This window comes from Onychostruthus taczanowskii, unplaced genomic scaffold, assembly GCF_017590055.1.
Source record: "Onychostruthus taczanowskii isolate IOZ18803 unplaced genomic scaffold, ASM1759005v1 scaffold37, whole genome shotgun sequence".
In the NCBI taxonomy this organism is placed as follows: Eukaryota; Metazoa; Chordata; class Aves; order Passeriformes; family Passeridae; genus Onychostruthus; species Onychostruthus taczanowskii.
Window position 1 is genome coordinate 8,013,719 of NW_024501126.1, and position 14,322 is coordinate 8,028,040.

General features: G+C 35.5%; 1 protein-coding gene across 2 annotated transcripts in view; it reads right to left on the bottom strand.

Annotated features, from left to right (window-relative positions):
- The window catches only part of DNAH5 (dynein axonemal heavy chain 5), a 116,178-nt gene that overhangs the window by 29,982 nt on the left and 71,874 nt on the right, over window positions 1-14,322 (bottom strand). For both annotated transcript variants that reach the window (XM_041411771.1, XM_041411770.1), the window contains exons 50-58: window positions 14,091-14,314; window positions 11,897-12,092; window positions 7,527-7,699; window positions 4,861-4,991; window positions 3,824-3,977; window positions 2,892-3,159; window positions 2,086-2,317; window positions 1,024-1,138; window positions 631-807 (exon numbers count right to left, since the gene is read on the bottom strand). In XM_041411771.1, the coding sequence (XP_041267705.1) occupies window positions 631-807; window positions 1,024-1,138; window positions 2,086-2,317; window positions 2,892-3,159; window positions 3,824-3,977; window positions 4,861-4,991; window positions 7,527-7,699; window positions 11,897-12,092; window positions 14,091-14,314 (1,670 nt within the window). The remainder of the gene's footprint in view (window positions 1-630; window positions 808-1,023; window positions 1,139-2,085; window positions 2,318-2,891; window positions 3,160-3,823; window positions 3,978-4,860; window positions 4,992-7,526; window positions 7,700-11,896; window positions 12,093-14,090; window positions 14,315-14,322) is intronic.

Below are 14,322 nucleotides of genomic sequence, written 5' to 3' on the forward strand. Positions count from 1 at the left end.
GCTGCTCACAGCAAAATGTCTTGAGGCGCATCCTCCTATAAAGTCAGCTGAGCAGACAAAGATAAATACTATGCAAGATCAACTAATATTCATCTTTTGTAAGCTTAAATATATTGACATTATATTAAAAAAGCTTCACAAGAAAAGTATGATGAGGGAAATGAAGCCTTGATGATGCTAAAACTCCTAAGAAAAGATTTTATTTTTTAAGACAGAAAATAGTGGACCAGAAAACTTATTGAATATGCAATTTCTTTGTGAAAACTTAAAATAGAAGGTTAGGATTTGGATGAAATTACAACTGATTTTACATGGACAGCACTTCACTCATTGCACATAAGCTGTTTAATGATAGTATCAATATTCAGTGACAGTCTAACATCAACAAGTGGCACATGCTATATTCAATTACAGTTTCAAAGAATGTTAAAACTTGCCCTTTTCTGAAAACTGACTGTTTGGGGGTTGGTACTCATGTGAAAAAAGAAAAACAAAACAGAACCTAAAAAGTCTCAAAATACATATATTTACTTTTTGTCAAGTGAAGAGTTATGCAATGCACCTGCAATTTTTTGTTCCAAAGACATGCACCTTCTTAGTGGTAACGTTATACATGGTCCATGTACTAACCTGTAAAGCTGCCTCTGCCTCCTCCAAAGCAGGCTTGGCAGCCTCCAACTTCTCTTCAGCAATGGCTTTGTCAACTGTGATACTGTCTACAATAGCTTGGGCTTTGTCTTTCACTTTCTGAACGTCACCCTTCACATTCTCAGCAGCCTGTGCTTTTACAGTAACTTCTTTCAATACCTAGAATGTGAGAAAACCCACATGCCAGAGTTAAAAGAGGGAATTTTTTTGTAAAATCATATCTGTCCAATTCCAAAAAACTCAAATAACATAATGTTATCCAAGATCCTTTCTTTCCAACACTTAACTTCATTTTAATTGATTAATCTTTTCAAAATACAAGGTATAAAAGGAGAAAAAAATCAAACAGCAATACAGTTTGAAGGCTGTACATACCATGTCAGCTTTTTCATTGGCAATTTGAAGTTCCTTTTCTTTTACCTCCAGTTCTCTGCTTAGAGCAGCCACTGACTCAGAGGCCTCTTTCAATTTTTCCAGACCAGTATTTATTCTGAAGTTTAAAAGCAAAATAAAAAGTATCTCATTCACTACGTAATTTACACTCTACTTTCCATCTATAGAATAAATCACATCAATCAGAATGAACAATTGCAAATGATGTTTTACACCAAAAATAAAACATGGACAAGAACTTTTACCTTTCTGATATCTTCAGAATCAATGAAGTGGACAAAAGTACATTAATAAAGCTTGTGGCTTGAAATTTTACCCACTTCTGATCAAACAGTATGCCTTTATCACTGCATAAAAATCCTACATGTTGTTCTATAAATGCCACTGTCCCTCTTGAGCCACTAATCAAAGAACTGAGCTCTGTACAGCAGAAAGCATTTTCTGATCACCAAAATTCTTAAAATTATAACCAAACAATATTTCTTATTTGAAGTGGACACTGAAAAGAAACTGAGACCAAACAAAAGAGTAAAAGAAAAATAGTATTGAGATGAGACTTCTCTGATTCAGCATTAAAATGCCCTTTCAACAGTGCTTTTTTTCTTCCAAAAATTCTTCATTTGGGACTTTTCAGACAAGTTCAAAAGGCCTCTACAAACACTGCTACTGCAAAGGCTATGCAGTACTTGGACAGCTGAACAAATACAGGAGAACAGACATAGTGTAACCCCTGACAAATTCAGACAGTGCAACTAAGTTTAAGTGGAAGAAATTGGACTTTGTGAACTAACTTGGTAAATCTGAAGGTAGAAAAAAGGGCACCACTACTCTTCCCCCCCACCCAAATATATATAGTCTTGATCTTATATTACAAGAGCAACTATAATATTTTAATAAGTTACACCTTCACATCATTTTAGGAATTAAAAATACCTTTTTTTTGCTGTGCGACAAGACAAGCCATGCATTGAAATGAAGCTTATCAGAATATACCTACCTGGGGAAGAAAACTACAGAAAAACAGAAGTAATCTGAGTAGTTTACCTGTTTGATAATATTTGCACTTCAGAATGCTTTTCTTTGTATGTGGTTTTATATTCCTGAATAAAGGTCAGGTAGGATTTGGGAGTCACATGCGTGGAACGTCTGTATCTTTGAAAGTAATCAGAACACTTTTCTGCCACTCCATCCTGGAATGAGCCCATACAATGCACAATTTCCCTCTTTGTATCAGCAGTGCAGTCCATATCAAATGAAGACAGGAAGTGATCAGACACTTAGGAAAGAAAGCCTAAATGTAAGTACATATTCATAAAATCATCTTAGCTTATAAACAAGTCACTATAAAACAAGTCAGCATGTAGTATCTTGGCTTTCACCCAGCTTCTGAAAACCCAGTCTTTTTTGTTCTTCACCATCAAATTCTGAATATTATTCCACACCTGTCAGTAAAAAGTATAGGCAAAGATCTGTCATTCTTCCTCTCCAAAGTGTGCAACTGCTTTTTCACCCTGAATCTAGCTAGTACCTACCAGGGACTAGGTAATCACAGCCTTGCTCTGTATGCCTTATCACAGACACAGTCACAAATAATCTCTTTCTTTAATAGCATGTTTGCCTTTTTTACAAAGAAGGCAAAGACATTTTCACAGGGAATTTTTCTTTAAACTGTTTTCAAAACCATTCCTCTGTTAGAAATATTTCAACAGCTTAATAAAACAGGCTTTAAAGAATAAAATACCTACATCAAATTTTAGAATCAAGTAAGTTTCTTCTAGCAAAATCCAACACAATTAAAACAGCTACTGATCAGAAAATTATGTATCTGCAAAGATAAAACCTACACGTACCTGCCACCAGCGCATCCTTAGGCCATCGGCTGAACCAATCTATAGTGCACCCAGAAATGAGAGCAGGGAACTTCAGGGCCCTATTTCGGAATTTTTCACCTACTGGTGAAAAGCAAAGAACTACGTGAAGGTTCTGACGGACTCTGGCCATGAAATAGTCATACAGAGCTTCACTGGCTGGAGGTCTTCGTGGATGTTCCTTTTTGAAGGAGGGAATGAGGTCACTCATGATCTCGTCTATCTCATCACGTGCAAATAAGTTTGACACCTTTGGGAAGAAGGAAGATTTTTCATGCTTTTTGAGATGATCCAAAATAAAGGACATTGCACAAGGCTCTTTTAACACAGAGCATTGTAGGAAGAGTCATATATCTCAGACACTGAAGTTATTAGTACTCCCCAACTCCTTTAAAGAAGTTCTAATGAAATTATTCCATTAAATAGACTGACATCTAACTTGCTGTAAATTTTAAACCCCACCCTCCAATAAGTTTTGTTCCTTCTCTTTATTTTCTAGTAAGTAGTAGTGATTATTCCAAAACATAACCCTGAAATAATAAATAACAGAAATAAAATCCATCAATTCTGGACATAAATTTACCATGCAAAAACGAACTGTACACTAATAGTTAATGTAACAGACAACTTTTTAAAACATAAAACATTAAACTTGAGTAATATTTCTCAAGTCTCAATTTTATTTTCTTAAAGCTATTCTCATGTCCCTTGAGATAGCTTCTCTCAGTCTAACCTAGGATTTTGTAGATTTTGTAGACTGCATTCATTTTTAGTAATACTCTAACAACAAAAAGCACTTGATTTCTAGTTTTTGGAAGTGTACTCTTGGACTTATAACAAAATATTAAAATAAATTCTGTTCTTTTACCTCAGAATTATGAATTTTTTAAAAAGCAGAAGATTGATCATCTTACCTCTCCTGATGACAAAACATTGTTCAAGTATTCCAAAAAAGACTCATCTTTGATCTCATTGTCTGTAAAAAGAAAACAGGTGCCTTTGCCTTGCAGTCCTGCTGTTCTGTATAAGAGTTTCAGATCTTCCATCAAGTTTAAAGCGTTGTAGGATCTACAAAAAAAAAAAAAAAAAAAACATCAAGTTTAAAGCATTGTAGGATCTACCAAAAAAAAAAAAGATAAGTTGAACAAATACTCATCTCTTTTAAAAAATATCTTCTCTGACCAAAAGGGTAAGAAAACCCAAGCTAATTTAAGTTAGAAACATCTTGGAACTTAAGGCAAAAAGGTGCTTATTAGATACGTCTCTGATGAGACCCACACCAAGGGACATTCCCACCTGTGAACCTACAATTCTTCTGTAGCCAACACACCTGCAAAAATTTAAAATAATTTCACTTCTCTAAAATGACATTTGATTACCAAAATTGACCTGTCCTACAGGCAGCTGGGATGGTATTCATTCTGAGGCATTCAGAGAAGGATTTATAATTTTTTTAATCTTTTGTGAGTTATTTCAAAAGAAACCACACTGGGTTGAACAATACAAAAGAAGGCAAAAATGTACTTGGAAAAGGCTGTCAAAATACTGATTGACACTTAAGATCTATCAAATTAGAGGGCAGGGATAAAGATTCAACCTCCTCAGATGACAGCATTTCAAATATTACAAGATTAATTCATAAAGGTCTTTTGCATAGATAACCACCTAAAAATATTTTCAGTGCCATTTAATGTACTGTGTAAAGATGCAAAGATTACTTGACACCTCCAATATTCTCTCTCTTGCTGTGAAGGAAACAAAATATTTTCCTACTCCAAAGATAGTAAAAATTCACAATTATTGTAGAAAATCAAGCAAATCTAGTAAGTTCCAAAGGATTGTCATTTCCTTCCACTCTATGTGACAGACTACTCTAAGCAGAGAATGTTTTATATATAGGAAGACTTAAAACACAAAGTATTTATTTAGTTAAATTTCAGGTAATGCTCACCTCGTAAGCATTATCTGGAATGTGTCATAGCCAGCTATGAAGGATGCCAGTCTTGTCAAGCTCTGCTTTCCTGAGCCACCAACTCCAACTAAGAGAGCATTTCCACGAGGAGTGCGAATCACACGGGAAATCTGTGTAATATACAGTCATTTCTTGCTACAATGTGTAAGAGTCACGCGTTCAAAAATTCTATGCTACTGCATTAATAAAGTTATATTAGAAATGAAGAACAAATAAAAATGTTAAGGTTTAATTAAAGGAATCTATATTACTATTAATATATTCTGTGGACATTTGTACTTTACAATATTTACTGTTGACCTGTCAAACAGCACATTGATTCCATCACTGCATATGTTCAGTTATCAGTAGAATTACATCTCCCACAAAGTGCAAGTAAATCCCAGCTGTGATTTCGTAGTGATGTGCTATCACAGCATGAGGGATTATCAAAACTGGGAAGGAAATAATTTCCCCAATACCATGACCTCTGGATAACTTTGCTAAGACTCATCTCACCTGGCTCTCTCATTGTGACCTGAAGGACAGGATGTCCCAGGCATGTTCAATTCAGGAAAAAGTCTTCAGTATTCTCTGCAGCAGGTAATAATACTACCTTTATAATGAAAGCTTTTACATTTCTTATTTACTTGACTGTAAAAATGCACAGTATCAAGTATGAATATTTGATCACAGTGAAACAACTCCCAATTAGATCAACATTTCTTTCCCACTTCATTATTTATATTTTAAATCAAAAGGCAGTAGCTTCCTACTGCTCCACATTTCCCTTCAATTCAGGACTGTGCAATGTAAACAAACAAACCCTTTAGAATTCAGAGCAAAAAAAATTTCAGCAGTAACTGTGAGCTGCATACAGCACTTGTCCTACTGCCCACAGCCAAAAAACAATGCCATGAAAGATGGCAGTCCATCAGTTGCAAGTGGACAGACCCTCACTGTACCCAGAAGAGCCTACATCAATATCCAGAGCAGCAGAGAGCCAATTCCTCTCAAAGACACAATAATACCAGCCAGCTGGTGAGCAGCTGGTCTCCTCTGTACAAGCAACGATGCACAGGATTGGCTTCTGTTCTCTTTATTATCTTGAAAAGTTCTTTGATGACTCCAGAATTCCATCACATCAGTAAACAACCTGGGACACTTATTTACTTGCCCTTCCTCTAAGTTACTTCTTTCTAAGCTATTAAAAAGAGACATGCAAATTTCCTCTAATTTTAAACCTATTTATTTTACATATTGAATGTAATGTATTTCTTTTCCATAGGTTAATGTTTCAGAAGAAAGATAAGAACAAGTATGAAGGCTTACTCTAAGCTTTATTATTTAACCAGAGAAAGAAAATTTAATTTGCACAACACCTTTGCAATATCACTGATCATTTCAAAAATGGCTATCAGATCTGTTCCAGGCAGAGGCACACAAGCTGTTAATTGGAAACTTTGCTCTCTGTTTAAGATATCCCTCAGCTTTAATTCATTCAATGTCATATTAGGTCAGCTCAGATTAGGCATTACCTCAACTGAGCCTATCTCACTTTCTCTTAGAAGCTGTCTCAGGTCTACACATTTGTTCCCGTTCCTGTTTTCAAGAATTTAGAATCACAGAAACACTTTTTATCCAAGCAAAGCATTTTGCATAAAGCATAAAATTATCATTTTATCCAAGCAAATACTAATAAAATATTTCAGGTATTTACCGCCTAGCTACCCAAATAAGCTATTCCTGATGACAGGTGGCTGTTCAGTGGAAAAAAATATTATTACATCCTAAACTTATATCGTTTTTTCCCAGAAATAAATGAGAAACTTATTGGTAAATGTGATGATTATTTACAATTATCTTAAAGAAATCCAGGGCACATCATCATTAATTTTGCAGTGAACCTTAGAAAGAAAGAGGCTAACTTTGTGAAATAGCAAGAATTCACCCCAAAATTTTGAAAACTAGAGATGCAATGTGTTTGTCAACTACAATTAAATTTAAACTGTTTTGATATTTAATATTATATTTGGAGCGATGATGCAATTACATATTCAGTTCTTAATAACTTATTATAAAAAATACTGACAATCTCAGTATTCAACTGAGACAATAGGGGTTCTAGTGTTAAAAAAAAGGCTCTCCTTGTATGAGGCCTATTCTGTATTAACAATCACCTCAAGCTGTGCTGTGCTAAAAGTTATGGTCAGTTCAAATCCATATTCAAAAGAACTTTAAAAGCAGTGAGCATACTGTGGATCTACAAAAGAATGTTGGACTATATTAATTCCTCCTCTGCTGTGCGTACTCCTTCAGAAGCAACCAATTATGTCTTAACCTGAATTTCATTTGACTCATTCCAAAGACAGGAAGGGCTCCCAGAAGAATTAAGAAGGAAGGTTGAAATAGAATTAGAACAGCTAGCACCATGATCCCACCAAACATAAAAGATAGGTATAAAATAGTAGTTCCATCTGGTGCATTTTCTGAAAAGTTTTTAATAGGTTTTAATACCTAGTCACAGTGTGACAGATCAAATATTTGATAGCAATAAATTATTTGCTGCAGTTTCAGAAGTAATTTACCTTGATTCATGCATACCTCTACTCAAAGGAGATGTGGGCAAGTGAAAAACAAGAAATGGCAATCCGGCAAGACTGTACCTTGACTAAATGAACCATGGCATCCTCAAAGAAAACCATGTCCATTCCACTACCACGAACATTCTCATTGTATGTTTGCAAAAACTTATTTAAACGATCCCGTAGCTGATGAAATGAGGAGATTGGTTCATAGACTTTGGGAATATCTAAATTAACTTCCTCTGGTTTCTCATCTAGAACAAAAAGCAAGTAATAAAACCTTAGCAGTTTAAATAATTGACAAAGGTTCAATGAGGGGGTAAGTAAGTGAAGATAACATGAAGTTTCACTACCCAGAAACAGGTTTATTATACATTATATTATATTTTAGACGTACATATGAGAGTACTGAGTACACCCTGCCTATAAGAAATGGCAATTTCAGCAACACAATTTTTAAAGACAAAAAGAGAAAAAAAAAATAGCCTTCTTTATCTGAAACTGGAATGATGAAAATGATACTTGTTTAGGTGCTTGCAAAAAAAAGTAGCACCAGAGAATGAAGATAAATAAAGACTGCAGTTAGAAATTACAAATAACCTTTTCTGTAAAAGAAAATTAGTATACATTTTGTACATATTAGAGTAGAAATTACAAATAACCTTTTCTGTAAAAGAAAATTAGTATACATTTATTAAATCATTGCACTAGAAAAAATGTACTCTTGAAATTAATAACTGCCACAACAAAAAAATATATTCACTGTGAATAAGCATACATTTATTTCCTTAGGTGATATAAAAGACACAAGTCAACTCTCAAAGAAAGGAGTTAACAGTGCTGCTGCCTCATTTTTCCATTCATAACCTTAATCATGCTGCAAGGTGACATGGTCTCATTCATAAGAATTCTTACAGAATAAAATTACAGAAAAGTTGAGATCATCAGGGTCCTCTGAAGGTCATCTGGTCCAACCCCTTGCTCAAGATGGGCCACCTAGAGCTGGTTCCCCTAGACTGTGCTCAGGTAACTTATGAATACCTCCAAAAACAGACTCCACAACATCTCTGGACAACTTGCACCAGACCGTCAGTGGGAAAAAAAAAAAAAAAAAATTACTGATGTTCAAGTTCTTCAATAGATTTTATAGATTTTATCCAGTGTGTCTGTATCTTTCTTGTATTGGGAGCCCAGACTCGGACACAGCACTCCAGGTGTGGCCTTACCAGTGCTGAAAAAAGGAAAAGACCACCTCCCTTAGCCTGCTGGCTGCATTTCCTCCAATGCAGCTCAGAATGTCACTAATTTTTTCTTCCTGCAAGGGTACACTGCTGGCTCATCTTCAGGCTGGTGCCAACCAGCACCTCAGGTTCATTTCTGCAAAGCTGACTTGCAGATGGGTGACCACGAGCATATACTGGTGCGTGGGACCTTTCCTCCCCAGGTCCAGGACTTTTCACTTCCCTTTGTTGAACCTGATGGAGTTCCAGTTCAGTTACCTGGGAGCCAGCAGAACCTTTGGCATACCAACCACTCCTCCTAGTTTTGTGTCATCTGGGAACTGGCTTGAGGATGCACTCTGCCCCATCACCCAGACAACTAACGACAATGTTGAGGATGACTGGATCCTGTGTAGATCCCTGGGATACATCATTAGTTACTGACCTCCAATTAGACCTTGAGCCACTGGTCACCACTGTCTGGGCTTGAGCATTCAGCAATTTTCAATCCATCTCACTTCTCATCCAGACCATATTTCATTAGTAAATTCCTGACAAATCTCATTGAAACAGTGACAGCAGGCAGGCATCAGGGGGTTTTTGGCTGGTGGTTAGGACTTCCTCAAAAATACTAGTGCAATACTAGTACAATACATTTTGCTCTTATTTACATACACTTAGCTCAATTAGTTTCAGGATTTTGTGATCTATATATGCTACAGGATGTATTTTTCCAGTTATCCTAAATCAATCAGTTTTGCTAAGCCTCTTCTAACTTGCTGAAAAAACATATAATTCAAAATATTATCTCTAACTGTTATAATTAAAATCAATGAAATATATCATCCCAGTAAAATAAATATTTCCCTAAGGCTTAGTAAAGCACTAGAAGCCAGTGTGAAGATAAGGGACAAAAAGGCGGGGAAAAGAACTCCAACCCCCAACCAACCCCTACTGTATTTAGAATACTGTCTGTAACATTTTTCTTGTTTCAAATTTTTTCTCCATTTCCTTTCCATTGCACCTTTCCAATTTTCATGCAGTTCCAAAGGAAAAAAAAACCCAAAACTAAAATCTAAAAATACATATTTAAAAACATATTTTAAGAAAATAACATATTACCACAGAACCTACTCTCTAAAATGCACAAACTATTAATTCTCTTTCAGCTGTCCTTTATATTGCACTTTTTGTTTGCTTGAAGTCACCTTAATTTCAGAATTTTTAGCTGTATATTGCTTCTGCATATGAACATTCCTCTAGATTAAAATCTAATTAAATCATTTGACTTCTTATTTTAACCTGTAAAAGCATGGTTAAACTAAAGGAATATTCCAGGCAGAAATCAATTTCTTACAAGTTGAATAAGACATTTAAATAAATTAGCAGCTGATAAGAAACTAGTAAGAAATACATCAAGGACTTAAGCTTTTACAGTTTTGAAACATTTAAAATAATTATATCACCTTAATTCTGTTCCTACAGTTTTATTATTAATGTTCAAGGACAGTATAATCAAGTACAAAACCTAATAAAGGGCAGACTTCTCCGTTATTTAGAGAGGCAGCCAGCAAAATGTATTACATTAAAGTCTTGCTCAATCTCAAGATTCATAATCACAAGTACTAAATAACAATGACAAAACCATCTGATAAAAACACCTTTGAATAGGTGGAGTGTCTTGAAATCACTAGCACTACTAACTACTAATTCCCTTGAAGCTAAGATCTAAAAGTTGACTAAGATCTAAATCATCATGTATTTCTCTCAGGGACAAACATCGAGTGCTTTTACAACCCAGAGACAAAAGGATTACATGGTACCAGTTAACATATTGCTAATCTAAGAATAGGGCTCTTTGAAGTCAATGGCAGACTTCCTTTTTTATGTATTTAAGAGCTCAGAAATCAAGGTCCTGCTCTTACACTTCCACCATAATGGGAAATACTAGATGATATCACAGGGACAAAAAAAAAAAAAACAAAATTACGCTTGTTATTCTTTTCATTTGAAGCCAAAAACAGAAAGGAGGTTCTCAAGTCTCAGGATTTAGGATAGGTCCTGAAATCTATTGAGGGCAAAATACAGCCTTTCTATATGAGTCTCCTGCTTTGTATTTAGAGGAAGTTCCATGCTAAAAGGCACATTACAGGACAGGTATATTTAATCTGTCACCAAAAAGGCAAATAATTTTGAGAAATACATTTATCATTTAGCATTTATTTTTCAGTTCAATATGATGGTTTCTAGTGTGGACTTAAATTTTCACATTAAAGATCACTCTTCACCCTCTCAGTATGCATTCTGATTTACATTTCAATCTTCTCTACACTATAAAGATTAGCAAGTTATTTAAGGATGTAATTATTTCCTTTCTTACACCAGTTTACTTTTATTTCAGTTTGATTCCTTCCAATGAAATATGCCCTATCCTTTATTCTCCTTTTGTCACTATCTTCTGATTACTTCAATTGTTAAAGGAAAGGTTCCAATAGCATTGACCATTCATGCCAGTCTCTTATTGCTCCACCCTCCCTCATTGCAGTGACACCAACACAGATAACTGAATCATTTAATGACCTTCCCCTAAACACAAGCATATGTTTTCTGTTCTTTTGCAACAATTGATAAATATTCCCAGGTCATTCAGTGAAGTCAGTGACAGCATGTTTTTGTTTGAAAGACATAAAGGTATTGCTATAAGTCATATGGATTTTTTTTTCCTAGCATTCAGGAAAAACTGAATTGATAGTCATTTGTTACAAAATCATGTGACAGTTATTTCCTAAAGAGTATTGGATTAGCCCAGAACTGAGAGACAGTATTCTTCTTATCAGATTTCTAGGGCATGTTATCTACATTGCAATCCTTTATTTACTACTGCAACCCCACAATTTCAAGTCATTCATAACAAATTTCCTTCATCATTTTGGAATAATAAAGACTCGTGTTCACTATTTGGCAGTTCTGTGTTTATGCCACACTAATTTAAATGAAAGCAAGGCTCTCCTATACAGAAAACTAAATATCAATATAGACTTAGAAATCCCATTAAGATAAAAATTTGCCACAGCTGGTAACAGACTAACTTCAAAGGCACTGGACAGAACAGACGCTTTTGATGCATAAACTTAGTATGAATTTTTACAATATATTTTTCTTAGTATCTATGGTTATCATATCCCCTTGCCTATTCTTGTCATTTACATGATTATTAAAGTCAATCTTTACCAGTTCTTGCAGGTGCATCCCTTAAGAAGTCAACAAAGAATGCATCTGTTTCATGATTCAGCAAAGCTTTTGGATCTTCAAATTCCTCCTCAATGAGCTTTGCCACAGCTGTGTGAAACCAATCAACATCTTCTGAGGTTGTGAAACGATCAGCAATAACACACTTACATTCATGCTTCCACAGTTTTATCAGCACCTACATGCAAAAAATAAAAATAAATAAAATAAAATATAAAAGAAGGGGCATTTCACAGACTCACAGAAGGAGAATGGGCCAGTTTGGAAGGGACCACAGCAGGGTCATCCTCCCTGCTCAAGCAGGGTCGTCCTAGAGCACATGGCACAGAATTGCATCCAGACGGTTCTTGAATATCTCCAGCAAAGAAAACTCCACAACCACTCCAGGCAACCAATTCCAGGGCTCCATCATCCTCCCAGTAAAGGAATTCTTCCTCATGTTCAGGAGGAACTTCCTGTGAATCAGTTTCTGCCTGTTGCCCCATTGCTTGGCACCACAGAGCAGAGCCTGACTCTGTCCTCCTGATGCTCTCCCTTCAGATACTGGCAGACACTGATGAGGTCTCCCCTCAGTCTTCTCATTTTGAGGCTGAGCATGCCCAGCCCCCTCAGTCTCTCCTCTTAAAAGAGGTGCTCCAGTCCCTTAACTCTCTTTGTAGCTCTCTGCCAGATGCTCCAGGAGCTCTGTGTCTCCCTTGTACAGAGGAGCTAACTTGGCTTCTGAAAAAACTATAGGAACTTCAAAGCTTTGCCTTCATTTCTCAATTTAAAAATAACACTAACATTAGGAAATAAATAGTATTGGGAGGTTCTTCAGAAGAGATACCTTGAGCTTCTTATTCTCCCAATAGCAATTTAAGATCATATTCAAGTAACTATGGATGAAGCCTTAATCTAGAGTGAGGTGTATGAAGATTTCATTTCCTCAGCCCTAAAACCATATCCCATACCAGTTAACATGTTCATGTATTGATAAAACACTTTTCTAACTGAGCATCAAGTAGAAAATGGATAAGAATATGACCATCATGGTATGAAGAATTTCATGCCAAACACAGATATCATTCCCAATGCTACAGCCAAAGTAGTTAAAGAATGACAACGAAGAAAAATGTTTAAGTGTTTATATTATCCCTTTTCCAAATTCAATATACCTTTAAAGTTCCTCCATTTGGTCACAGGATGAAGAAGGAGAACCTGACAGGCTGTTAATGCCAGCAGCACTGGTTTTAATCCTATGCTATTACCATACAGTAGTAGAAAAAATTCCAGGTACTCCTTGAAGACCTTTTGAGCACTTTGTACAATTGATGAATACTATGTCAAGTCTCAGAACTAATATGTAAATTTATGCAATAGTATTTTGACCAATTGGTTTTTACACTTCAAAAGACATTAAATGTGTGTGTATATATACATATACATATATATATATATATATATATATATAAAATCTAAGTGCTCCACGGTTTTGCTGCAGAAATTAAAATCCATTCTGAAGTTCAAATTTTAGATGCAGTAGAATTCAGGAGTTTATCCGACAGAGATGCACATTTTATGTGAAGCGATTATATAACCCAAATATTTAACAAATTTTCCATGTTTACCATAAACATTGCTCTTCCAGCACTACATCTTTCACAGCTTAAAACTCTAAATGACTTTTCCTTAAAATAATTAGAAGAGGAATGATATTTTACTGGAAGAAAGATGGATTATGGAAAAAAAATATTACTAACACTTGTTACTACTTCTTCCTTTTAAACCATAAGCCAGAAACCAATTGTTAGACAGAAATTGGGCAGTGACTGAAAGTCTCAAGACAGTAATGGAGAGGAGGAACTATTCAATTTTTTAATCAATAGTTGAGCATTTTCATTGGGTTAAAATAAGTTCATTGCTTCTCACATTTCCTCACTTCTTTTAAATAAACTAGCATTTGTCAGTAATAGGAAAAGCAGATAGAAGCAAACTTGTGACAAGAGAAGTGGGTTTTGTCATCATTTTGAAACAAAGTAGTCATTTCAGTTGGTACTATAAAAGCTGGACTAAAACACCTTTGCCTCAAAAAACCCACTAAGGTTGCACTTTTTTAAAGTAAATTCAAATGCTGAGATAGACTCTCATTCCCTTTCCTACACTAATTATAACAAGGTCACTGATGCGCTGCACTGACCTGTGGTTCACTGACCACTTCCGATGTAGTGTTCAGCATTCCTTGCCAAATCCTCGAGAGGTCTCGAAGGTTGAAGACATAATGAAACTTGGCTGGCGTGGGCAACATTTTTAGCTTGGTAATCTGCCACAGTCTGCGTGTCAATGGAACCAATTTGGCTACTGTTTTCTTCACATCGTCTGAAAATCCCCGCTCACTACAGTAGTGTCCTTCTCCAATTACACCTGTGGAA